Source organism: Xenopus laevis, chromosome 2L (genome assembly GCF_017654675.1).
Source record: "Xenopus laevis strain J_2021 chromosome 2L, Xenopus_laevis_v10.1, whole genome shotgun sequence".
Taxonomy (NCBI): Eukaryota; Metazoa; Chordata; class Amphibia; order Anura; family Pipidae; genus Xenopus; species Xenopus laevis.
The window spans coordinates 157,733,377-157,761,286 of NC_054373.1; the positions used below are offsets into that span (position 1 = coordinate 157,733,377).

Sequence of the window (27,910 nt, forward strand, 5' to 3'; positions counted from 1 at the left end):
CCTTAGGAAAAGTTAGACTCACAGCTTAAAGGGCTATTCACCTTCATTAGCAAAACTGTAATAACTGGAAAAAAACCACAAAAATATGTTCAACCTTTCAAAACCTGCCCAATTTTGTAAAATGAACATGTGGCCACAAAAATGGTTTGTTTGTCCCTCTTTTTATTTCCAAAATGTTGTTAGCGTTACACTATGTTTGGCAATCCCCCTTCTCCAGAACTTTCTAGCGAGCTTTTGGCCACTGCCAGAAATGACATTAAATTAATAATCTGTTTGATTAAGAATCACTGGCTCCTAATTCTTTCTACATATAGTATATACTGTATATGTTCAGTTACAGTTAAGCATGAAAAAAACCTTTCCTCCAGCTTTTTGAGAAGGTTGAAATGTGTTTTACTGGTCTCAGCTGTGGTATAACTGGAATTTCTCATTTATACCTCCCTCCCCTTCTACCCTCTGGGAATGAATACAAATTATGGCAGGGGAATGGACACACCTGCTGCACTGGGGAAGTGAAAGTGAAACTTTTAGTACTTTCCATGTTAGGTTTAAGGACTATGAAACTGATTCAGGGCAATCATTCTTTTACTGTTGTGTCACTGCTGTCACTGTGCTGTCATGTCGACCTCTAAACCAGTTCTGGGACCTTGCGCCTTTTGTCACCAGCTGGAACAGAATCCTGACACCGGTCTCTTGCTGACCAATGAGGATGGTATAACAGCCCACTTTAACTGCATGGTGAGTTACTGCATCTGGTGTCAGATATTCATTGACAGATCAAATATATCTTATAGGAGGGAATCCCTTTCCTAGCAAATATATTAGAGCTCACGCAGATTCCTGTACAAACAAAATCTAACAAAATAAGTGCCTTTGGCACAAATCCTTGCAATAAATAAATTTTAGTATGCTATAGAATGACCAATTCTAAGAAACTTTTCAATTGACCTTCATTTTTTCTTTTTTATAGTTCTTGAATTATCTATATGTATTGTTATTGCTACTTTGTATTACTCATCTTTCTATTCAGACCCTTCCCATTCCTATGACAGACTCTCTTTCAAATCAGTTCATGGTTGCTAGGGTAATTTGGACCCTAGCAGTCAGATTATTGAAATAACAAACTGGAGAGCAGCAGAAAAAGCTAAATAACCAAAAAAGCATAAATTATAAAAAATAGCAGGGTTTGCATTCTCTGTAGTTACACCACTGATCTGTTTGCCTGGGAAGGAAACATCATCAATTGTTGAGACTCTGGCTTTTATCGCTGGGAAGCACTCTCTAATGTTCTGCAAATAGTGAGTGTGGGTTCATGAAGCAATGGTTCTGGTTGCAAGAATGAAAGAGGTGGTGAAGTTGACTGGAGGTGGTTATGGGTGACGTGCTCAAGGTGGGCCACCTGCATCCATCTTTACCTTTTGCAAGTTTTCTCCCTTTGAAATTAGTATATCCATTACTGAATGCTGATTAATCAAAGAGATAATTTATACATTTGGGTTATTTATACACCACTGATCTGATATATTACATAGAACCTAGGAAGTTAGGTTGAAAAAAGACACGTCCATCAAGTTCAACGTAAAGTCTGTATATAACCTGCCTAACTGCTAGTTGATCCAGAGGAAGGCAGAAAACCCGATTAGAAGCCTCTCCAATTTGCCTCAGAGGTGGAAAAAAATCCTTCCTGACTCCAAGATGGCAACGGACTAGTCCCTGGATCGTATTAGATAAAGGAGGGGGAGGCCATTTAATTTGAAGTACTATTTGTCCAACCACAAGCTAATTCTCTTTTCATTTTAGGAATTGCATGAATAATCTGAGTGTAACTAAATAATATAGAGGCAAAGTGGGACAAGAGCATCACGCCTTCCTCCTCTTGATAAAAAGCTTTGAAAAATGTGACGTGTATAACAGAATCTTGTGTTTTCCCCTAGATCTTTTCCCCTGAAGTGATATCAGCACCTACTAAAAAGTTTGGTGGATTTGACATTCCTTCTGTGAAAAAAGAAATCAAACGAGGAATAAAGACGGTAAGATTATGACAACATATTATTGTGGGTATAAATCAAACACTTAACTTGTTTAATTGAAGAAAACAAGCAGCAGACCACTATTTATATGTCCGTGTTAAATTGCGCCCAGTCTGACATGTAGGGAGTTGTTTACAAGTCCGAATTTATCTCAATGTTTTCTGAAAAAAACTCCAGCCAAATCTGCATGGGTTTTTCAGCCTATTTATTAAAACACTTTCCTGAAAAAATTTTTGCAGGAAAAATCATGAAAAAGATTTTCACGATTTTTCCGATTTTTCATCCGATTTTCATGATTTTTTTGGGATTTTTCTTATGTTTTTTGCACGAAACCCAACACACATCAAAACATAATTGGGACTTCTCCCATTGACCTATATGCAACCTGGACAGGTCTGAGATGCCTGATTTTCTGAATTGGAATTTTCCATCGTCTGGGTTTAATAAATTCAAAAAAATTTGTGATTTTTTAAAAGTCCAAAAAAAAAATCAAGATTTTTGCATTCAGAGTTTACTAAATAACCCCCGCAATATTTAGACTTTTCCAGAGTTGTATTATTAAATGTTCCTGCAAAATCTTCCATAGAGATACATCACTGACTAAATATATTACCTCCAATATCACCTCACATCTGTTGAAGCCTTCTTTAGTCCTTTTCTCTTTTTTCAATATTCTCTCATCTTCTTGCCTTTCACTTATATCAACCTTCCTGGCTATTCTACCCCATTCTATGATGTATATTTATTAATGTGTGAAACTACAGCTTGCCACAGTCAATTAGAGAGAAACTCTGCTGCTCTCCATTCACATGTATGGGATCTTTACAGGTATATTAATCAAAGGGTGATAATGAGAGTCCACCCTTTGAAAATATGTCTCTAAAAATCATACAAGTGAACAGAGAGCTGTGAAATGTACCTCTGTTGCAAGCTCTAATTTTGCTGTTTGATAAACATGCCCCTATGTCTCCAGGTTTTCACCTAATGGACTGCAAATGTTTGTCAGTTTATTCCGTGTGTAAACATAGTTACAGAAAACCACCAGCTATTATTTATACCTTCACACCTGCCTTGCCCAATCCGCTCCAGTGATGTCACTGATGAGCAGTAATGACGGGCAAAATTGGAAAAACGCATTGTATTCAATGGGCGTCAAAAAAAAAATTTCCATGCAACAATTTTTTATGCGCCAAATGCATTAGGGTGTTTTTTTCTTTTCAATGGGCGTTTTTTTGTCACAGCAACTTTTTTGTTTCAACAACATTTTTGTTCCAGAGAATAATTCACAGCGAATCGATGGCTGGCGAATAAATTCGCACATCACTAATGAGGAGAGGTGGTATAATTAAAGACAGTAGGTCAGGCTAAGTTCAGATTGGATCAGGACACTATTCGAAATTTTTACAATCCACACATACACCTCCACATGAAATCTGATGCTCAGGAGTTGGACAGATCAGGGAAAGCGCTGAAGAGCCTCAGGAAATGCGGATAAGGATAATCTGGCCCTCTATAACACTCATATTATATAGCTTGGAATATTGTGGGTTGAGTTGCCACTTGACATTATACAGCCACACCCCACACCCCCAAAGCAATCATACTGCGGTTTCATCTCTCAAAATAAAAAATGTCATTGTGTTTTGATTTTCAGATATGCAGAGTCTGTAGAAAAAATGGAGCAACTATTGGTTGTAATGTAAAACAGTGCAGGAAAACCTATCACTATATGTGTGGGAAAAAGGATGGTGCAGAATTTATTGAAAGTGAAGAAAAACAAGTATATTTGTGAGTATATTATTTACGCTGTTTTGCAGAATGGTAGAAAAATGACAGCTGTAACCCAGCAAGACCATAGTCCTTCACGTACATGCCTACAATGTATTTCTTTTGGAAAGTTTGGAGTCTGAAGTTTCACAGTAAAGTATAAAATATAACTATGTCAGGAGTCTTAATTGTAAGTAAACAGAGTCACAGATTTTAGGTCATTAAACAGAAATTGGTACAGGTAGTCTAGCATATCAAAGTTCTCCCCAAGAACACAACCTCAATCACAATTACAGGTGTGCCATTGGTGTCAAGTCAGAACACAAGTGAGTAACTGGAAGGCTGAAGCTTAAATGCTGAGTAATGCGGGTAACACACACATGGGGCTAGATAAGAGGCAGAAGTACTTAATTAAAAGGAAGATGCAAATATTCAGAGCAAATGTTAGTATTACTCAAGTCCTTATATTAGGCCAGAGGTCAGGGGCAGGCAGCAACAATGTCAAGTCTGTTGGTGCAGTGGTAGAGCCTGATTGTCATTTAGAGTGAGATTTATGGAGAAAACTCAGCTTAAACAAGAAATCAACCTGTGGGGAAAAAACCCTGTACCCCCCACACCGGGTAGACCTCCTTCCCTCCTCCTCCTAAGCTAACTACCCCCCCCCCCGGGGAAATGCCCCATACTCCATACATTCACCCCTCAGCGCAGATTCTTCCAACAAAGTTCCACGCGTCTATCTTCCAGCTCCTCTGTAAGCTGATTTACAACTGCAACCTTTTAATGAACTAAAGGGGACTTGAACAAATGCTGGAATTCCAAGTGAGGACATAAATGATAAAGTCTGGCAGGAATAGTAAAAAAAATGGCACGGTGTAAACTCCAATTGTTTTTATGGTTTCCCCTTCATATTGATGTTGTTCTTTATGAAAAGATATGTTAAATTTAATTCAGAGATAAAATGTATCTGTTCTGGGCCCCCCACCTCGTATCTGTTCTAGGCCCCCCCACCTCCTCTCTTGCCAATCCTTTTTAAAGAAGAAACACAATGGGGAGGACAGCCCACCCATAAATATTTTAATGTCTTTATTGAAGTTGGCAGAGTGGAGAGCCAAAAGGTTCTTCATAAAGTTTCCTGGGTCTGCACAAATCAACTCAACCTGTATCACATGATTGCATATCTTTATTCTTTATTTTTCCTTGTTTCACAGAATTTACTGTAAAAAACATAAACATGGTAAGTAACGTGATCTTAATATAATTTCAAATGTGTTTTGAATGATAATGTATTTTGCATGTATTATTCTGCAGTCTAATCAATGGGGCACATTTACAAAAGTGTGAATTTTCTCTTCACCTTTCTTTTCGACTTCACTAAATTCACTTTGCCAGGTGTATTTTCACAACACATCTCCATATTTACTAAAAATTGTAAGTTTACCTTTTCAAAAGAAACTGCACTGAAATCCATTTCTCAAAAGAGCAAACAGATTTTTTTATATTCAATTTTGAAATCTGACATGGGGCTAGACATATTGTCAATTTCCCAGCTGCCCCTGGTCATGTGACTTGTGCCTGCACTTTAGGAGAGAAATGCTTTCTGGCAGGCTGCTGTTTTTCCTTCTCAAACTGAATGTGTCTCAGTGGGACATGGGTTTTTACTATTGAGTGTTGTTCTTAGATCTACCAGGCAGCTGTTATCTTGTGTTAGGGAGCTGCTATCTGGTTACCTTCCCATTGTTCTTTTGTTTGGCTGCTGGGGGGGGAGGGAGGGGGTGATATCACTCCAACTTGCAGTACAGCAGTAAAGAGTGATTGAAGTTTATCAGAGCACAAGTCACATGACTTGGGGCAGCTGGGAAATTGACAATATGTCTAGCCCCATGTCAGATTTCAAAATTGAATATAAAAAAAATCTGTTTGCTCTTTTGAGAAATTAATTTCAGTGCAGAATTCTGCTGGAGCAGCACTATTAACTGATTCATTTTGAAAAACATGTTTTTTCCCATGACAGTATCCCTTTACGTATCAATTATTGTTGCATTTAAGTAACACAATTGTTTGAACTGTGCAGCTTTCCAGCTTCATGCATTCATAAATTTTACCTTCAAGGAGAAGGAAAGTCGTCTTGCACTTGGGGGTGGCAAATGTTAGGCACCCCTGATTGTATTGACTTACCTGAAACCCTGGGCCGGTGCTCCTATCAGCAGAAAACTGAACCGGGGTTATACCAGTGAGCACTACGGAACGATACTCTTCCGGCTTCTTGTTCCTTCAAATTTCCTGGTGCAAACGCATGTGCAGTAGAACGAAATTGCCGACTTTTTAGTTAAAGTTTGGCTTTTCACTCTACTGCACATTCGCATCCGCGCAAAGAAAGAGGAAGACGGAAGAGGATCGCTCCATGGTGCTTACTGGGGGTTTCAAGTAAATACAATCACTTGGGGGTGCCTAACATTTGGCACCCCCAAGTGCAAGACGACTTTCCTTCTCCTTTAACAAATGTTGTTTTATGGTACAACTTCGACATTTTTTTCTCACTTAAAACTTTGACTTTGCTATGAGTGCCACTAAAATGCCTTTTATTGGGCAGACCTGTTGAAATATTATCTGCCACGGGATAATGCATCTGAAATAATGGAATTTCAGTAACAATTCATGACTTTGACGTCACTCAGACTTTGCAGGAAACTTTCTGAAGCTTTATAAACTGGTTGAAATTGTGCAATGTTTGCATGAAATATAGTCACGAGAGTTGCTAGAAATTATTGCACGATTTCAACTGGCAAATAGCTTGCAAACTATTTATCAACCTTGCCACATAGGCATCATTATATAGCAATAACATATTTCACAACACAATAAACAGAAGGAAGAAAGTTGTGGTTTCCTTGCATAGTTGATATATTTGAAAGCAAGAATTAACATATTAATGTCACTAGGGTAAATATAGCCTACTGATAGCTTATTGTTGCAGTACTAAGTCAGGTTAAAGCAAATAGAGATTTCTAAAAAAAATGTTTTACCAGATATGTTTAAAGAATAAATAAGGGTCAAAAAGAATATTGCATTAAATGCAATATATATTGTTATATATTATCTGAGGAACAAGCTTGAGGCAGTTTGGGAAAGGAAAAGAGGACCAATGATAGGGATCTAGTTCTTTAATTTATAAAAGCAGAGCTGTTTTTTACACTATTTAAGACTCTGTATTGTGTTTAGACAAGCAGAATAAAGATGGAGATAGTTCAAGCTCAGTGACAAGCTTAGATTCGATCACCAGCTCATCTATAGAGGATTCTGATGTATCATACAAACCAAAAGAAAGGAAAAAAAGGGTAAGGTGCCTGACCGCAACAATAAATTTATCTTGCATTGAAATTATACTGGTATGGGATCAGTTATCTGGAAACCCATTATACAGAAAGCTCTGAATTATGGAAAGGCCGTCCCCCATTGACTCTATTTTATCCAAATAATCCACATTTTTTAAAATGATTTTCTTTTTCTCTGTAATAATAAAACAGTATCTTGTATTTGATCCAAACTAAGATATAATGAATCCTTATTGGGAGCAAATCCAGCCTGTTGGGTATATTTAATGTTTACCTGATTTTCTAGTAGACTGAAGGTATGAAGATCCAAATTACGGAAAGATCCATTATCAGGAAAGCCCCAGGTCCCGAGCATTCTGAATAACAGGTTCCATAACTGTAGTTTGCTGCTTTGCCAGTTAGACAGCAGTGGTAAAATTTAAATGCGATGGATCATTTACTAATGTTTGATTAGAATGCTATATGCACACAATGCTTTAGGCTAAACTCTTTCTAAAGTTGTATCAGTGAAAGCACCTTTAGAATTATTAAAAATTTAAATGGTTGAAAATATGACTTCCAGATTTAATTTAGCATTTATTCTGTCATTTTGTTAATAGCAGGAGATGGCAGATGGCAGATTAATGGCAGATTAATGCACAGCCTAATGTGATCAGGGACCCATATTTGCAGTAATCAACGTTTCGGCTCGTGTCCAGAGCCTTTATCAAGATTATATATATATATATATATATATATATATATATTTTTTTTTTTATATATATTATATTATATACACACACACACACACACACACACAGACACACACAGACACACACACAGTTAGGTCCATAAATATTTGGACAGACAACATGCAGTCATAGAAGCTCTCCATGCAGGTGAAACAACCCACCCTTAAGCTGAAAGTGGCAAAATCTACAGTTTGGTACATCCTGAGAAAGAAAGAAAGAAAGACAGAAATGGTGAACTTAGCAACGCAAAAAGACCTGGACGTCCACGGAAGACAACAGTGGTGGATGATCACAGAATCATTTCCATGGTGAAGAGAAACCCCTTTATAACAGCCAAACAAGTGAACAACACTCTCCAGGAGGTAGGCGTATCGATATCCAAGTCTACCATAAAGAGAAGACGGCATGAAAGTAAATACAGAGGGTACGCTGCAAGGTGCAAGCCACTCATAAGCATCAAGAATAGAAAGGCTAGATTGGACTTTGCTAAAAAAAACATCTAAAAAAAACCAGCAGAGTTCTGGAAAAACATTCTTTGGACAGATGAAATGAAGATCAACCTCTACCAGAATGATGGCAAGAAAATATGGAGAAGGCATGGAACAGCTCATGATCCAAAGCATAGCACATCATCTATAAAACATGGCGGAGGGAGTATGATGGCTTGGGTGTGCATGGCTGCCAGTGGCACTGGGACACTAGTGTTTATCCATCATGTGACACAGGACAGAAGCAGCCGAATAAATTCTGAGCTGTTCAGAGACACTGTCTGCTCAAATCCAGCTAAATGCAGTCAAATTGATTGGGAGGCTTTTCATAATGACCAAAAACATACAGCCAAAGCAACCCAGGAGTGAATTAAAGCAAAGAAGTGGAATATTCTTGATTGGCCAAGTCAATCACCTGATCTGATCCCAATTGAGCTGCATTTCACTTGTTGAAGACTAAACTTCAGACAGAAAGGCCCACAAACAAACAGCAAATGAAAGTGGCTGCAGTAAAGGCCTGGCAGAGCATTAAAAAGGAGGAAACCCAGAATCTGGTGATGTTCAAGACTTCAGGCTGTCATTGCCAGCAAAGGGTTTTCAACCAAGTATTAGAAATGAACATTATTTTCAGCTTTTTAATTTGTCCAATTACTTTTGAGTCCCTAAAATGAAGTGATTGTGTTAAAAAAAGGCTTTAGTTCCTCACATGTTTATGCAATCTTTTTGTTCAACCCACTGAATTAAAGCTGAAAGTCTGCAGTTCAACTGCATCTGAGTTGTTTCATTTAAAATTCATTGTGGTAATGTACAGAACCAAAGTTAGAAAAAAAAAGTTGTCTGTCCAAATATTTATGGACCTAACTGTATATATACAGCTTAGGGGGCCCAAATGTCATTAATCCACCACTGCTGGTATTTGCACAGTTTTGAACAAGTCATACAAGTTGAGTATTCATACATTTGTGGCCCTATTGGAGAAACTGTCAAAACAGACCTTGTCTTCCATTCATTTTATGGTCTATATCATTGCCTCCCTTGAATTTACTGTCAAAACTGAAAAAAAAAAGTTGTGCTGCTCCAGGTCCCTCTAGGGAAAACTGGCTTTTATTGGGCCTTGCTACACCCAGGCTTAATGGGAACATCCAGCTGGATCAGCAACCAGAAGCCAGAGAGGAAGATTCACCCCTTCTCACTCACTATACCAAAGTGTGACAGGATGTGATCACAACACCTCTTGGCTAATAGCACAAATATGCAAATTACAACTAGCTACGTGGGCATCTTCCCAGCAACTAGGGAGATTAGGAAGTGTAGGGATTTAAAGCCATAGGGGCACATTAACCCTATGGGTCCCTACACAACCTTATGGGATTTGCCAATAAACTGATTTCCTACAAACGTGGCACCTAGTTTTTATATACAGGCTTAGTCTAGAATAAGTTGTTTTTGCTTGATGACTTTGCCCCCCCCCTGGAAAATTTTCTGGAGACACCCATGGTTTTGACTGCCTATTCTGATAATATCAAATGAGATGCACTAAGGCTGAAGCACATGGAGCAGTGGGTAACAAAATGCTCCACCTTATTTACTTCCTTTGGCTGTTTCCAATCTCTTTCATCAAACTGTTCTTGCAGTGCCCTTTTTCTATCCAGCTCTGCAGCTCCTGTCACATTTTTCTCTAACTTTGGTTAATGATTTAACCCTTTGTGCCCCACATTGTATACCAAATGAAACACCTTTTTTTGTGACACTACCTGATATAAAGGTTGGCCAAACCTTTACCCTCTTGATTTCTTTAATTTATCCTCAACATAATTCAGTATAACATTGTTTTTTTAATTTAGAACCAGAAGCAAAGTGAGGGTGTTACACCAAGGTAAAGACATTTGCTCTGTAAAGAATCTTCAGTTGCATATAGTTAATTCAGATGCATGTGTTTGATGTTTATTTTAGCTGCATGACTTTAAATAAACAAAAATAACTGCATAGCTTTTAAAGGGGAAGGAAACCTAGTTGGCACAAAAACCCTCCCCCCCCCCGTGTGTTTCCCACCCTCCCTCCTCCCCCCTGGCCTACCCGTCCCGCTGGGCAAATGCCCCTAACTTGTTACTTACCCTTCTGCGCAGGTCCAGTCCAGGGAGTTCACCGACGACATCTTCTTCCACGCGATCTTCTTCCTGCGCAATAGGAGCATTTCGCCGGTACGATCTACTGAGCATGCGCCAAAAGTACTTTGTGACTTTTGGCACATGCGCAGTAGATCCAACTAGGTTTCCTTCCCCTTTAATGACTTGTTTTTAAATCTTTGGCACACAGCTTGGGTTTATACCTCTGCCTTTTCCAATATCATCTTTAAAACTCTCTATTCATAACGCTAGCAACAAAGCTAATGAAATGTGAAGTCTATATTTCTGTATAATGTTTCCATTAGGGCCTGTGCAAATGTCTAGTCTGTGTTTCATGTAAACACTAATATATTAAATTGTACATTTTTTGAAAAAATGATCTATCAGAATGTCACTACTGTGGAGTAATAGAACATTTCTTAATATTTAAGAAAACTTTATTTGTGCCAGTGTTATAATTATTAGTTATAGACAAACAGACAGGTCGATTGAATTTATGTAAAATTATGCCCTTAGCCATTAGCTGGCAAATAATTAATGTAGAACAGACAAGAATTATTATTTTTGCCTTACTCAGACTTAACTAATCTCAAATGCATTTTCTGTTACAGAAAAAAAAGAAAAGCAAAAAGGATAGACCTTAATGGTGAGATATCACACTGAACATTTGGCGTGGTTGTTAGTGACACCTGGGGATGGTGGATGCCATATGTACTATGCACCCAAAGTTTATTCAGTCCATTTAATAAAGCCATTGTTTTGGTAGGTTTAAGGTGGCCATAAACAGGCTGACAAGATACCCTCTCTACCCGATGTGTTTTGAAAAAACATGTTTTGCCATGACAGTATCCCAATCTGGAGAAGGCCTTTTCCTGTGAGGTCCTTTCAGAATTGGTTTGATGTGATGGGAATGGAAGAACTTTACTGGTCTGCATGAAGCCAGTAACACAAATCATATTGTAACTGTAGTGAGAGCCTTTGGCGTCATATGCCATATTCTATGCCACAAAACCCTAAAATGTTTCTGTAGAACTGTGTTTACTACTGGGGAATTTCAAGATTCAGTGTATGAGTGAACCATAGCCATCACCTTATGTGTTCAAATTGATAACTGCCATGTCTTCAGCTTATCTTTCAACTTAGTAATATTAGCTTTGACCAAGTACCTCTTTAATCAGAAGATGCAAGGTTGTTTATAATTTCCTTTCCCTATTCTTCATCATGGTACCTTATGGTTACAGAAGGCAGACAGGGGGAAGACAGTGCAGAGAGCTCTGAGCCTGGCCCATCTTCAAGGTATTCTGACACATCAAACATAGAACAAAGACTGAAAAAGCAGGTGAGAGAGACAGTTCATTATAATCATTGGATAATATTTTATCCAGTTATAAACTTAAAACTATATATGAAAGAGAAGATATGTGTATCTATATTAGAATTACCCTACTGCATGTGCATGAATGCAAACTGTTCCCCTGAGCCAACCCACCCAATACAGCCTGTGTATCTACTTGATTTCTTTCCTCTGTGCTGGTTAGTATGCACAGGATTAAGTTGCAGGATAAAGTTATCAAACTCCATTCCTACTGTCAGTATTTTATTTCAAGGAAGTTTAATATGATACCAAGAGGCTTGAGAGTAAATTAATTGAAAGGACTGCATGTGTGTAGGTAAGGAGGCAACAAGGTGAAAAGGAGAACATGTTCCAAAAAAGAGAGGGGAATTGAAAAGTACAGAAGTATTCATTGTCATAGGTAGGGTTGCCACCTTTTCCTTTGCCCAAGTGTGGGCAGGATGGGTGCTGTCTGGGGCAGGTCAGGTAATGTTGGGAACAGGGCTGATCAGCCAATTGCTGAATGCCATGCCATTAACTTCAATGTCCTGTCTGGGTTTCCTAATATGGAAATCCGGACAAGCATTTTTTACCCGGACAGCCCTTACAAAAACTGGACTGGTGGCAACCATAGTCATAGAGCTTTTGTACCTCCTGTTATGACTCGCTCAAACCATAGCTTTCTTTCAATAGTAAACATATTTGAATTATTTTTTAAGAAATTTGAGACAGAGAAAAGTTTTAACTGTGCAAAATGAAATTTATATTGAGGTCAATGAGACAAATAAGTAGCTAGGGTTTCGAACAGATTTACATTTGTAAATGTGCTTTAATCATTAGCTACTAAATACAGTAGTTTGTTTTGACGGTTTTTCTCTTTTACTAGAAGCAAAAGGACCTAGAGGAAACCACTCCAAGGTAAAGAAATACTCTATAAAAAAGTAATTTATTCTGTGTTGTTAAACATTTTAAAGGGGTTTTTGGAATTGTGATAAATCAAGTTGTATTTACAATATTTTAAAACCCTTCAAAAATAATGCACTAGGGCCGTAGTAGGCCAGATGTCTAGAGAAGATGAAGAACATTCCTTTTCCATTCTTCAAACCTTTAAGGATAATGTACATTTTTTTTCATTTCACTTGTAACTCACAGTGCAATGCAGCAAAGAGTTCTTCATGGAATAATACATTGTTTTTATCTCATTATACTAATGTACCTGCCCTTTCTGGGAGATGCAAGTTGCAGGGAGCCCAGCCAGGAACGTAGAGGTTCCAGGTGTTTTGCAGGGAAACCCAGGCGCCTTAGGTTACCTCATCATTAGAGATGTATCATTAAAATGTCATTCTGTTTGAAAAGGTTGGTGGTGGATCTCCTGTACTAGGCCAAATGTCCTCTTATAGTGACCCAGGGGTTATCAACAGTTATATATCTAAATTTTTGATACACTAAAATTTTGCACAAATGGGATTATGTTTTTTCTCTCCCCACGGTCACTAATATGACACTGCATTCTTTGTTTCAGGAAGAAAACAACAGCAAAGAAGATATCAAACTTAATAAAGATTTCAAATGCTCTAAATTCATTAGGTAATATCACCAATTTATTATTTTTCTTCACCTGTGGCAACAAAGGATCCCGTTCTCAGCCTCAAACTATAGACCAGTTAGTCTGATGTCAGTGGTAGCAAAGCTTTCCGAAGGGTAATAAAGGATAAGATACTGGACTTTATAGCAAATTATAATACTATGAGTGTGTGCCAGCATGGTTTTATGCGTAACAGATCTTGCCAGACTAACTTAATCCTTAATCCTTGATTCTGGGATGGCAGTGGATGTGATTTACTTAGACTTTGCTAAAGCATTTGATACAGTGTCACACAAAAGGTTACTGGTTAAATTAAGGAATGTTGGCCTGGAACATAGTATTTGTACCTGGATAGAGAACTGGCTAAAAGATAGACTATAAAGAGTGGTGGTAAATGGAACATTTTCTAATTGGACCAGTGTTGTTAGTGGAGTACCGCAGGGCTCTGTACTAGGTCCCTTGCTTTTCAACTTGTTTATTAATGACCTGTAGGTGGGCATTGAAAGTACTGTTTCTATTTTTGCAGATGATAATAAATTGTGCAGAACTATAGGTCCCATGCAGGATTCTGCCACTTTGCAGAGTGATTTGTCTAAGTTGGGAAACTGGGCAGAAAACTGGAAAATGAGGTTCAATGTTGATAAATGCAAGGTTATGCACTTTGGCAAAAATAATATACACTAAATGGCAGTGTGTTGGGAGTTTCCTTAAATGAGAAGGATCTAGGGGTTTTTGTAGATAACAAGTTGTCTAATTCTGGGCAGTGTCATTCTGTGGCTACTAAAGCAAATAACGTTCTGTCTTGCATAAAAAAGGGCATTAACTCAAGGGATGAAAACATAATTATGCCTCTTTATAGGTCCCTGGTAAGGCCTCATCTGGAGTATGCAGTGCAGTTTTGGACTCCAATCCTTAAGAGGGATATAAATGAGCTGGAGAGAGTGCAGAGACTAAGTGCAACTAAACTGGTTAGAGAGATGGAAGACTTAAATTATGAGGGGAGACTGTCAAGGTTGGGGTTGTTTTCTCTGGAAAAAAGGTGCTTGCGAGGGGACATGATTACACTTTACAAGTACATTAGAGGACATTATAGACAGATATCAGGGGACCTTTTTACCCATAAAGTGGATCACCGTACCAGAGGCCACCCCTTTAGACTAGAAGAAAAGAACTTTCATTTGAAGCAACGTAGGGGGTTCTTCACAGTCAGGACAGTGAGGTTGTGGAATGCACTGCCGGGTGATGTTGTGATGGCTGATTCAGTTAATGCCTTTAAGAATGGCTTGGATGATTTTTTGGACAAACAGAATATCAAAGGCTATTGTGATACTAAGCTCTATAGTTAGTATAGGTATGGGTATATATAATTTATGTGAAAGTAGGGAGGGGTGTGTGTATGGATGCTGGGTTTTCATTTGGAGGGGTTGAACTTGATGGACTTTAACTATGTAACTTTGTAACTATGTAACTATGAGGTATCCAGATGGAAGGGAGGTGAAACTTTAATTTGTTTCGTTGCATATGCTGTGTGGAATAAGAAAGTGATATGTCTTGTGGAAAAACCCTGGTGTGAATAAAACAAAGGTAGATTCCTGCTTGAAATTATACTTGATATAGCTGTCTTTTCCTTTGAAATGTATTTTTTTTCTTTTTATGATTAAGTTATACCAATCAGACAACACAATATCTATGTTGTATTCTAGCAGTTTTGCTAATATAAAACACATAAATTGTATGTTTCTGTAAAACAATTAAACAAGTTTTAGTATGATGCAGAAAGTGATATTCTGAGACAGTTGCAATTGGTTTTAATTTTTTATTATTTGTGTTTTTTTTGAGTTATTTAGCTTTTTTTATTTAGCTACTTTCCAGTTTGCAATTCTGCAATATGGTTACTAGGGTCCTAATTAGCCTTACATGCATTGATTTAAAAAAGAGACTGGAATATGAATAGGAGAGGTTCTGAATAGAAAGATGAGAATATTTAGCAACAACAATAAATTTGTAGCGTTACAGAGAATATATTTGTTAGATGGTGTCAGTGACCCCTATTTGAAAGCTGGAAAGAGTCAAAAGAAGATGGCAAATAATTCAAAATATATAACATACATATTATATAAACATATATAAAACATATAACATACTAAAAGTTAACTTATAGGAGAGGGAAAGTCTGTTTGCACTTGGGAGTGCCAAATGTTAGGCACCCCCAAGTTATTGTATTGACTTACATGAAACTGCGGGCCGGTGCTCCTATCAGCAGAATACTGCACCGGCCCGGGTTTATACCAGTGAGCAGCTGTGTCACTGATTCCCACTAGTCACAGGTCACGGTCCACACACAAGATTGTTATTGCTCATAAGAGAGCAATAACAATACAATTGTAGCCTTACAGAGCATTGTTTTTTTTAGATGGGGTCTGTGACCCCCTCATTTGAAAGCTGGAAAAAGTCAAATATTTATTCAAATAAATAATGAAGGCCAATTGAAAAGTTGCTTAGAATTGGCCTTGCTACAACATACTAAAAGTTGACTTAAATGTGAACCACTCCTTTAAGTAAATTTTTTTCCCTTTAACATAACTAGTAGACGTGGCACCCATTAATGAAAACCAGAATGCCAACGAAGTCTGCATCACAAGCCATTCATCAGAAGGACTACAACCTATGCAGGTACGGAAGGATACTGTCATCCCCAGATTTCTCTTTTTAATTAATACTGCTTTTTTTCCACATATAATTAGTGCTGGTCGTTTTCTGGTAAAAAATGTACCCAGTTTCCATAAAACTGTAAGGTTTATTCCTTTGTCTAGCTAAGTTATACTATTTTATAAAGTGTAAATATTTGCAATATACTAGTTAGGAATTTAAGGTCTCAGAATACAATTTGTCCTCTTAGTAAAGTTCAATACACAAGTGTTCTGTGTTCCAAGAATGACTTATTGTGACTTTTTTGAAGTTACAACGATTACTTGAATTGCCTTGTAAAAGTATGTGTTTTGTCCTGAATTTAAAAAAATTATAATATTGTATTGTTTGATTAAAGCCTATATTGCATATGAGTGGGAATTGTATTCTGCTTTTAAATAATTGTATTATATAAATGTATATAATTGTATAATATAAATGTATTTTACATCAGAAAACAAAGACATAATTAATTTTTTTCTTTTTAAATTAGGAAGCCTCTCATGATATGTCACTTGATCGGTGAGATAATTTATTTGTTTCTTCTTAATAAGAATCGCAAACAAAATGAGCAGGCACTTCCAAAGATCACTCCTCCAGGCAGACTTGTCATATAATGGGTAACTTTATTCCAGTATACAAGGTTTCAGCCTTATGCGTTTCACATCACACTGATACTTAATCATAGGCTAGGTACTCCTACAACATACAACACTAGATACTTCCTACAACATATTTTAAACAAAGTAGAGCCAATCAATGGCAGGCAGGTGTTACAGAGAGGTGTTACTCTGAAGCGGAGCTGCAGTATAGTAGAATAAGCCAGGCCCTGAAACAATTCAATCTTGTCCTCTTCTATATTCAGATTGCTTGCTTCACGAGCCCTCCGTAGGATTTCTTCCTTTTGGGTATATTGATGGAGGCAGCATAGAACATCATGGGGCTTTCCAGATCTAGAGACAGCCACTTGATAAAATCGCTCAATGCATGCTCAATACATGTTTAGCAGTTGGCGAAATAAGTTGTCCATTAGTTCGGGGAACCCAACGTCTTCAAGGATTCCCCGTATCCTAATGTTGCAACTTTAGCATCTTCCATAGCTCTTTTGAGCAGGAACAATTGCCTGTTGTGGCTATCCACCCTTGCTGCTAGCTGCGCCGTTGCCGCTTGTGTCGCAGCCTGTGATGCCTCAACTGTGGTTATTTTCTGGGTAAGTGTCGTAAGCTCCGACTGCAGTGTGGCAACTTCTTGTTTGAGAGTTGTCTTAATTTCTGTCAATATTTGGGCTAGATCGGCTTTATTAGGCAGTTCAGTAAGTAAGGTCTGTAGAAACGCTTGTTCCGCTGGACCCTCTATTGCGTCTCTGGATGAGATCTGTTGCTGAATATCCTCGTCGGCCATTTTGGGAGTTTCCCCGGCCTAGAGATCTCCAGGTTGCTTCTCAAAGAATTTATCTATGTCTTTGGATCTCTTTGCCCTGGGTCGCTCCATAGGGGATTGTTTTATATGTTTTCCCCATTTGCTGAGTTTTAAGTTAGGATTACTATGCTGTTGGTCGTTGATACAACCGGAGCTCGGGTTTTGTGCGTCCTGCTCAGCTCGACATCAGGCCATGCCCTGCCTTCTTTTGTTTTTGAATTATTTGCTTTCCTCTTCTCACTCTTTTCAGCTTTCAAATGGGGGGGTCACTGACCCCATCTAAAATCAAATGCTCTATACGGATACAAATAGGCCCGGATTTGTGGCAAAATTTGTGGCCTAGGGCGGCGATATTTTAGGGGCGGCATGCTGCCCAGCTGCATCCTTAGGATCATTGGGGACTTAACGCTCTACAGTGCTTCTGTGCTGGAGAGCGACACAGTCGGCGCTAGGACCCTGCTCCCACGGGGGGGGGGGCAGGGACGACGTGAGAGGAAGTGGCGGCACAGGGACCATGCGGCCTTGGGCGCCTCTTCATCAAATCTAGCCCTAAAGTTATTGCTACTTTTTATTACTCATCTTTCTATTCAGGCCTCTCCTATTCATATTGCAATCTCTTATTCAAATCAATGCATGGTTGCTAGGGTAATTTGGACCCTAGCCACCAGACTACAATCTGGAGAGGTGCTGAATTACTCAAAAACCACACATGATAAAACATGATAACCAATCTCAAATTGTCTACAAATATCCCCCTCTACATCATACTAAAAGTTAATTTACAGGTAAAGCACCCCTTTTTGCCAACCCTTGTAACTTCAAGGCTGCTGCCGTCTGACGTGAGTTTCTCAATTTGCCTCATGACAGCAGCGCCCCTGAATTCATTCACTTCTAACATTTACTTACGTTTTCATTTTGTGTCTGCAGATCAGCAAGTAATAGCGAATCAAGCGAATCCTTATTGAGTCCAAAAATTATTCGTTCAGTATCTTTATGTAAGTATTATATGTGCTGCACCATTTCTGTGATCTCCAAAGGCCTCAGATAAAATAATTTTTATTTGGTATGGAAACACGATGCATTGTAATAGGCACGGGCCCTGGAGTGCCTGTATGGTAAATATGGCCCTGGTTGTAGCTAGTGAGGTGTAGGCACAGAAAGAACTGGGAACTGGACAACAAACAAGGAGGGAGTGGTGATCTTAACTGGAAACTGGGAGGGAGAGGCAGAGATTAGAGGAGAATGTTGGAAAGGAGCGTAGTGGTTTGCAAGATAAGGTTTATAATGGGAAAGAAGAATAAAAAGAGAGGACAGTGCTGGAAAGGGTAGGGAAAAGAAAAGTTGATGAAGAAAACGATCAGAAGCCAGAGGAGGTACTCAGTTAAGCCAGGAATATGGAGCCAGAATAGTAGACAAGTCAGGTCATGGTCTCATATCCAGAGAGAGCACATCAAGCAGATGCCGGGGCTTCAATCACACACAATGGCCAGAGCTGAAGGGCCTGTCTCAGTGCACATGTAATATAGTGGGAATGGGAAGAGAAAGAACACTTCTGGACCTTCCAGTACTTTTACTTGCTAGAATCTCAGCAGTTCCGATGGCATAGGATATCCAAAATCTTTTCTATTTCTTTATATTTATTTCTCATAAGTATTTGTTTCTTCTCTCAAGTTGAAAGGAAGAAAAAGACAACTGAGATGCAAGCTTTGGAAGTAAACTTAGAGGTAATTACATGAAATAACATCCATGTGTTGCTTTTGTTGTGCAAAACACACACCTCCTTAATTGATTGGAGATAAAACATTTGTGGGTTTGGACTGCACAGGAGTGGTTGACATTTGTGATACGCAATATGTTGGCGCTCTATAAATACATGTTAATTATAATAATTAGAGTAAACTGCAAGCATTGCTGGCAACCACTGCTGTGGGACATTACTGCAAAGATTATGAAATGTGTCCTGAAATGCAGCCATTTACCCAAATTAATATAGTTTCCTCTCATCTGGCTGTTTTGTAGACCTCATTACACCACCTACACTATGGGGTCTATTTACTAACATTCGGATTTCTTTATTTTTATGAATCATATTTTTTCTCAAAAAATTTGTTGTTTTTTTTTATACCTCTAAGGGTCAAATTTACTATTTTATTTCACAAATCTTATTGTTCTCTAAAAATGTGTGTTTTGTTATATCAAGGGGATTATTTATCAAAGTCTGAATTTATCTCAATATTTTCTGCTACAAACTCCGATCAAATCCGCTTGGGTTTTTTACGCTGATTTATTATTACATTTTCCTGAAAATTTGCTTTGCGGGAAAAAAAATCAGATTTTCACGATTCTTTATGATTTTTTCATCCGATTTTCAAGATTTTCACAATGGGTGAAACGCACATCAAAGAATTATTGGGACTTCTATCATTGACTTATATGCAACCGCAAGAGGTTTGAGATGCCAGATTTTCAGATTAGGATTTTTCCATCCTCGGGGTTTTAATAAATTAAAAGTCCGATTTTATCTTAATATTTTCTGCTACAAACTCAAATTTGCTTGGGTTTTTTTACTCTCATTTATTATCACATTTTCCTGAAAATTTGCGGGAAAAAATCTGATTTTCACGATTTTATCAGATTTTTTCAGATTTTTTAGATTGTTTACCCAAAAACTCATGCTTTTTGCTCGAAAACTCCGAGGGGTATTGCACGAAACCCAGCCACATCAAAAAATCATTGTGATGTCTCCCATTGACTTATATGCAACCTTGACAGGTCTGAGTCGCCGGATTTTCAGATTCTGACTTTTCCATCCTCTGGGTTTAATAAATTCCGAAAAATCAGTCCGGTTTTATTAAAAAAAAATCACAAATTTTTCGTGATTTTTGCATTCAGAGTTTAGTAAATAACCCCCTAAGTGTAAAAACCACAAAAACTGAGCTAAGTAAAAGTAGTTGCGGTTCCATAGCAGTCCCATAGAAATGGGAGCAGCACTGATCCTATTGGACATTTTTTTAACCATTCAGACTTTTAGAGGTTTTTAGATATTTTTTGTAATTGTCCGAAAAACTGTAATTTGTAGAAGTATTAGAGATATTCTAATTTTTGCAGATCATTCTGCATTTTTTTCCACTCATACTATTTAGAGAGAGAGTTTAATCGTGGGTTTCCAAAAGCTCTATTACCACTTAAATTCAAACTTATGAGGTCTATTTATCAAAGGTCGGATTTTAGTGGTTTTAGAGGTTTTTGAAACCACAAGTAAATTCACAAACTCAAGGAATGTCATGAGATTTATTTAAGGATCCGAAAAAAAAGGTACAAACAAAAAATAATGCATTAAAAAATTCAAATACCTCTAAAACCTCTAAAAACCTCTACGTTTTTCGGAAAATTCCTAGGGAAAAAAAATAACCTAAAAACCTCAAAGTCTGAATTGATTTAAAACAGTCCAAAAGGATCAACAAATCTCCCATTGACTTCTATAGGACCTCAGCATCTTTTTGTCATTTTTAGACTTAATAAATCTCACGTTTTTAGAGATTTTTTTTAAAAAATGGCAAAACCACACATTTTTAGACATTCATGGAAAAAATCGAAATTTGATCAGATTTTTTTATGCTAGTAATAGTCCGAAAAACTTTTAATTTTGAGAGGTTTTAGAGATATTTGTATATATATTTTTTTTTGGATCGTTCAGAACTTTTTTCTGTTATACTTTTTATATTCTTTTATAAATTATCTGCCATTTGTGACATTCAAAAAGCTCTAATACCACTAAAATTGACCTTTGCCTTTCAATCATGGCTCTATTCTCTGCACTGAAAAGCCATTTATTATATTGGTAACTCTTTTCAGTCTTGGGTTTCTCACTTTCTCCTTTTTACCTCTTGGTCTGGTCTTCTCTAGGATTCTAAAGCTGGCCATATATGTAACAATCAAATTGTGTAAATTGAAGTTTATGTATAGAAAGAAGTTATGTACTATGGATTGGCCAGGTTTGAAAAATGAATCTGGCAATACTCCATGTTGGCCTGTGCATGGTGCATTGGCAATATAATAACATTTTCCAGTGTAAGTCTATGCAAGGGATCCCTGGGGAAGGTGGGTTAGATGACAGTGCAGTGGTGCTATAGAAAAATCCCTGACCTGGCGGCAGTGTTTGAGCCCGGTCACCACTATTACTTGCTTGGGGTTGTTTTTTGTTGCTGAACATAAAAAGCAATTTAAAGAGTTGGGGTTGGTAATCTCCTTCTCCGTAGGGGGGAGCCATACGGTGTGTAAGGGTAAGCTGGTTATAGTATTTACTTTAACTATTGCAATGTAATCGTGTTTTTTTTGTGAAAACAAAGAATCTTCATTATACCCTTTTAAACCTAAGGAACATATCCAAAATACGATCATTTATGACCCAAGATCCCGCTAAAATTCTTACTCACTCTCTCGTCAAATTCATGAGACTACTGTAATTCTCTTTTAATTGGCCTTCCCTGCCAGACACTGTCACCTCTCCAGTCCATAATGAACACCGCCGCGAGGCTCATAAACCTCAGCAACCGCTCCTCCTCTGCCTCGCCATTCTGCCAATCCCTGCACTGGCTTCCACTACTCTTTAGAATTAAATTCAAATGAATGACCCTAACATTCAAAGCACTTCATAACTCTGCCCACCCTACATCTCTGATCTCATCTCTGTATACTCACCCAACTACTTACTACTCCTCTACCGACCTGCTACTCAACTCTTCTCTCATTACCTCCTCGCATTCAAGACTTTGCAGGGCTGCACCCCTCCTCTGGAATTCTCTCCCAAGGTCTGTCCAACGTTCTCCCAACCTTTCTGCTTAAAGATCTCTTAAAGGAGAAGTAAACTCCCTTTTTAATAAAAACTCTTACCCCTACCCTCAATAGTCCCCCTCCCTGCTCCCCCTGCACAGGAGTTACCACAAGTAAATACATCAAAGAAGAGTTAAGTCAATGCAATTAGGTTTTACATTTATTTGTAGATGTAGAAAGCACTACAAGTTTCAGATCACATGGATCCTTCTTTTGGTGCAATACACAAAACAACTGTTTAACAAGCTTAACAAAACCCTTCTCCCCAACCCCCACCTGGTACGGTAATCAGACATTCCAGCTCCACCTTGTGGCCAGGTATGAAAATACAGTTTCTCATTAATAAACACTACGGATAATAGCTTCCAGATAAGTGCTTACAATATTCATTCTGCAGTATATTCAAGTTACATAATATTTAGCATTTTTATCCTACCATATGGTTGTATTCATTATTGTCCGTATAGAGTACACGTAAATTCATTCACGTAAGTCCATCTGTAAAGGTCAAGGAATATGGACCTTTTGTGTTCCCCAATCATTATCCTTACTGCACAGCTAGTTAACCCTACATACATTTTACCACATTTGAGGGCGTAAATGACTAGTTAATACCCCTAAGCCGTAATTGCAGAATCAGAGCAGTGGAGCTCACGGACGGCATCTTCTGTAATATTCGTCACTTTCGGTACATGCGCAGTTGTAGCGAACCGGGAAAATGCTCCAACTGCACATGCGCCAATATGGAACTTCCTTACTGGGATTACCGAAGCGGCTGCAGAAGGCCCCCATGAGCTCAGCTGTGCTGACTCTGCAACATGGGGTATTTACTTGTGGTAACTCCTGTGCAGGGGGGGAGCAGGGAGGGGGTAGGGGTTTTTATTAGAAAGGGGGGTTATTTCTCCTTTAAAATGCACTTATTTAGAAAAGCCTACCCTCACTCTGCTTAACTAAATTTATTAACCAAATGCAATACCACATACTACACCCACTTAATTCTGATCTTGCCCACTCCCACACCTTGTGCCTTATTCCCTTCCCTTTAGATTGTAAGATCTTTTGCACAGTGCACAGTTCGTCACCTTTTGTACCGTATTGGACGTGATACATGTAACTCCTTATGTTCTATGTATGTAATTTATGTGATTTAGTTGTATAAACACATTTACTTTACAGCGATGTGCAATATGTCGGCGCTCTAACACATGCTAATAATAATAATAATAATAATAAATATAGAAGGAATGTGCTTAAAAAAAGTAGATTTTAAGGTAATTTATTGAAAATTCCTTCAACAAATCCTACTAATACTACCCACCTGTTCTACTTCCTGTTGTCTCCTTTTCTCAGGCTGTTCAGGGGAGGCAGCGGGACTCAGCATGCTGAACTGTAGGATAGGAACCAATCAGCAGCTAGGCAGACCTGATAGGAAACTGAAGCCTGTCTTTGCTTGTGTGACTGCAGGCTGTGAATGACTTCTGGCAGGGACTGTAAGGACAAGCCCACCCCTCATTTGAAATATGAACAGGGACCACAGCAGATCTATGGGGATCTGCAATAAAGGGGCCATTTTAAAAATAATATTAATTTTTAACCCAAAGTTAGACCCAGGGCCGGAACTAGGGGTAGACAGAAGAGGCACGTGCTTAGGGCGCAAAGGCAGAGGGGCGCCATGCATGCCATCCCCTGCTCGGACCTTTGTTCCCTTAACCTGCAGCATTTCTGTGTCCTTAATGTGCAGCGGTACTGAATAGAGAGTGTGCTCATGCTCGATCCCGTTCTTCGACGCATGCGCACTCACGGGTCCTTGGCTCTTTTGCGCATGTGCAGTCGCGCATCCTTGTCGAGAACAGTGGGGAGGCGACGAAGTCGGCTGGGTTGCCTGGGGCGCCCGGCCGACTTGGCCCGGCGCTGGTTAGACCAGCACCATATATTATGTATTATTGCCTACAAGATTGGAGTCGTTTTTAGTTATGCCAAATGTCTTCTTTAAGTTTTTACGTGACAAGAGGAAGGAGGTCCCTGTCCTGTAGAGTTTGCAGTTTAAGTCATCTCACTGGCTTCAGTTCACTTTGTTCTGTGCCATTCTGGCAAAGTGTCTGAAGAAGACCCAGCCAATAAGTATTGAAAGTCATTTGCCTTTTTGTGTTATATTGTGTGAAGAGCAAGAATAGATTCAGCTGTATGCATGATAAAATTTGATTTGTGATATTTGTTTTCACAAACAGGAAGATATTAACTCAGAAGAGCAGAGGATATTATCTCAGATGTATATATTGCATGGAGGTAAGTCTGAAGTATTCTGCATTTGAAACTATAATTTACTCTGTTTGGCTTAAAAAACATACACAAACCCCAGACTCATAAATTACTTTTAGTCCTTTGTACATGTATATATGGTAAAAAAAAATTACAAGATAAATTCATATTAAACACTAATTCTATGCACCCTACTGTTGTTTCTCAGGTCATATTCATAAAATCTATATTCTGTGTTTGTCCCTTCCTATTCTTGTGCCCCTTTACAATGTCATCTTGTACAACATCTCTTAGGGGGTTATTTATCAAGGTCCGAATTTATCTCAATATCGGCTGCTACAAACTCCGATCTAACCCGCTCAGGTTTTCCACGCTAATTTATTATTACATTTTCCCGAAAATTACCGTTGCGGGAAAAGCTCAGAATTTCACGATTTTTCTGTGAATTTTTCGAGGTTTTCCTCCTAAAGCTCCGAAAACAACGTGAAATTGCCCGAAACCCCCGACACAACCAAAAATCAATAGGACTGTTCCCATTGACTTTTATGCAACAGGTTTGAGATGCTGTTGTTTTATATTCGGGCTTTTTAGCCCTCGGGTTTAATAAATTCCGAAAAAGTCGTGATTTTTTTAAAAGTCCGATTTTATAAAAAAAAAATCTAAAATTTTTGGGATTTCGGGTATTTGGAGTTTAGTAAATAACCCCCTACATGTTAAACATCGGATTATATATTTAATGTGTTTCAGGGTCATTCTCCAGTCAAGATTCCAGCTTAAACGTTGCCAGTCAACATGTATGTAAACATATTCCAGAAAATTAAGTGTTTAATCTGAGAAATATTTTTATTTTATTTATTGACTGATATAATTTGTAACATTAAAACAAATAGAAAAGATTTTAAAGGGATTCTGTCATGATGTCGTTTTTATTTCTAAATGACACTGTTTACACTGCAAATAATTCACTCTACAATATAAAATTTCATTCCTGAACCAGCAAGTGTATTTTTTTTTATGGGACACTTTCCTCATGCAGTCGTGTGATTGGAGCATCTAATCCACCAGGTCCATGGAGTGATTATATATCTAACTGCATATAATAAATAGGATTTTGTTTGCCATCTAAAGAGTTGATGACAGAACTTAAAAATTAGACAAAAGATCAAGGAAACCACAATTAACTGGGGTGCCAATATGTTAGATACCCCACAATTGAATTAAATCCCAGGCTGGTACTATTTGCACCAGGCCAAGATGAAACGCAATGCATCAATTCACTGCTATGTTTCTTACCTTTCCCAGGCATCCCTAGCAATCCAAAAATGTTACTCTACTGTGTATGAAAAAGTATAACTATGCTGTGAAATACCTGGAAAAGATAAGAAACATGGAGTGGTGCTGCCTTTTTTTCCCCTGGACTTATTTTTCCTAAAAGTAGCACCAATCTTAGGGACAAAAACAATTAGCTTCTGAATTAAACATATTGGTGCCCTCCCAAGTGAATATTTCCTTTTTTTTAAAGATGTTATCATAATTAACAAATTAATTAATACAGGTATGGGATCTGTTATTCAGAATGCTTGGGACCTGAGGTTTTCTGGATAACAGATCTTTCCATAATTTGGTTCTTCATATCTTGTCCAAATTTTGGACTACAAAAATATTTAAATAAACCCAATATTCTGGTTTTGCTTTCAATAAGGATTAATTATATCTTAGTTTGGATCAAGTACAAGCTACTGTTGTTTTATTACAGAGAAAAGGGAAATCATTTTTAAAAATCTAAAATATTTGGATAAAATGGAGTCTACGGGAGACGGCCTTCCTGTAGCGGTTTCCGGATAACGGATCCCATACCTGTACTGGAATAAATATTTAGACAGGTTGATATAATATATAGATATTAATACATATTTTTTGTATTTACAGATTAATAGTTTGAATGTAGGAGACATACCAACTGAGCATATTGATATTCCTGTCAGTACAAATAGTACCTTTGCAAAAGATTCTGAGAAACTATACAAGCCAGTGGGTAACAGTTTAGCTGAGGTTCCCGTTTGCTCTACTAATGCAGAAAAAACATCAATATCACAGAGTGAAAATCACTCAAATCCAGAATCTTTAGCAAATCCATATCATACAAACTCACCCACTGTAAAAAGCACATCAGGAGCACATCATTCTGCTGATGAGAAACACACCAGATTGGTACAACCTATGAGCTCCTCTAATGGAGATGAACAATCAAACAAGCAGTGTATTGTGAGCTCCCAGAATGAAGGTGCATCACAGCTTGTGGTACAATCCTGTCTGAAAGATTTACCTGCAGTGGCACTGGAGCAATCTATTCCAAGAACAGAGCCAAGCTTGAATATACTGGGAATGAACAGCAGTTCAGCTGAGCAACCAGTGTTTATTGCTGGAAAGCACAATTCATCAATAAAACTTGTTATGAAGACTCCTATAGTAAATCTCAAATCAGTGGAGCAGAATGAAGGTGCATCACAGCTTGTGGTACAATCCTGTCTGAAAGATTTACCTGCAGTGGCACTGGAGCAATCTATTCCTGGAGTAAATACTCAATCAGCAGAGCCAAGCTTCAACATACTGGGAAAGAACAGCAGTTCAGCTGAGCAACAAGGAAAACAAAATTTATCAATAAAACTTATTATGAAGACTCCTATACTAAATGTCAAATCAGCGGAGCAGAATGAAGGTGCTTCACAGCTTGCTGTAAAATCCTGTCTAAAAGATTTACCTGCAGTGGCACTGGAGCAATCTATTTCTGGTGTAAATACTCAATCAGCAGAGCCAAGCTTGAACATACTGGGAATGAACAGCAGTTCAGATGAGCAACCAGTGTTAATTGCTGGAGAAGACAGTTCATCAGTAAAACTTGTTATGAAGACTACTATAGTAAATGTCAAATCAAAGGAGCATTCCATAAGCTTTTTTGGAACAAATAAAAGGTCTGAAGAACAATCTAAATGTCTCCCCAAAGTGAACAACACATCGGCGGAGGATGCTCTGTACTGTCTGGTTTTAAAAAGCATAAAAGTACCCCAAACTGCAGATATTTTCCCTCCAGTGACACAGTGCAGTAATACAGCTGTGGCACAGAGTACAAGTTCTCCCAGGACAAAAGACACACCTGTGGCACAGTGTAAAAACTCTCCCCATGTCCATGGCCCTTTAGCGGCAGAATGTCCAAGTTCTCCTAGTGGCCCAAGTACAAGTAGTGCTCTTGCTACTTCTGAATCAGGTGAGTAACTTGTATTTGTTTGATATACTACCATTCTCTATTGATATGTTCAAC

General features: G+C 38.2%; 1 protein-coding gene across 4 annotated transcripts in view; it reads left to right on the top strand.

Annotated features, from left to right (window-relative positions):
• Nucleotides 1-252: 252 nt before the first annotated feature.
• Nucleotides 253-27,910, top strand: part of LOC108707562 — a 35,212-nt gene continuing 7,554 nt past the window's right edge. Inside the window, exons 1-18 of one of the 4 annotated variants that reach the window (XM_041582609.1) lie at nucleotides 254-738; nucleotides 1,935-2,030; nucleotides 3,685-3,818; nucleotides 5,006-5,031; nucleotides 7,017-7,132; nucleotides 10,193-10,224; nucleotides 11,086-11,120; nucleotides 11,716-11,813; nucleotides 12,694-12,725; nucleotides 13,330-13,394; nucleotides 15,980-16,065; nucleotides 16,574-16,602; nucleotides 18,427-18,494; nucleotides 19,171-19,223; nucleotides 24,561-24,618; nucleotides 25,339-25,385; nucleotides 26,521-26,875; nucleotides 27,092-27,856. In XM_041582609.1, coding sequence (XP_041438543.1) covers nucleotides 619-738; nucleotides 1,935-2,030; nucleotides 3,685-3,818; nucleotides 5,006-5,031; nucleotides 7,017-7,132; nucleotides 10,193-10,224; nucleotides 11,086-11,120; nucleotides 11,716-11,813; nucleotides 12,694-12,725; nucleotides 13,330-13,394; nucleotides 15,980-16,065; nucleotides 16,574-16,602; nucleotides 18,427-18,494; nucleotides 19,171-19,223; nucleotides 24,561-24,618; nucleotides 25,339-25,385; nucleotides 26,521-26,875; nucleotides 27,092-27,856 — 2,215 coding nt within the window. In that variant the 5' untranslated portion in view covers nucleotides 254-618. Of the gene's footprint in view, nucleotides 739-1,934; nucleotides 2,031-3,684; nucleotides 3,819-5,005; nucleotides 5,032-7,016; nucleotides 7,133-10,192; nucleotides 10,225-11,085; nucleotides 11,121-11,715; nucleotides 11,814-12,693; nucleotides 12,726-13,329; nucleotides 13,395-15,979; nucleotides 16,066-16,573; nucleotides 16,603-18,426; nucleotides 18,495-19,170; nucleotides 19,224-24,560; nucleotides 24,619-25,338; nucleotides 25,386-26,520; nucleotides 27,857-27,910 lie in introns of those variants that run through there. The other 3 variants (XM_041582608.1, XM_018245558.2, XM_041582610.1) reach the window with 3 other exon arrangements.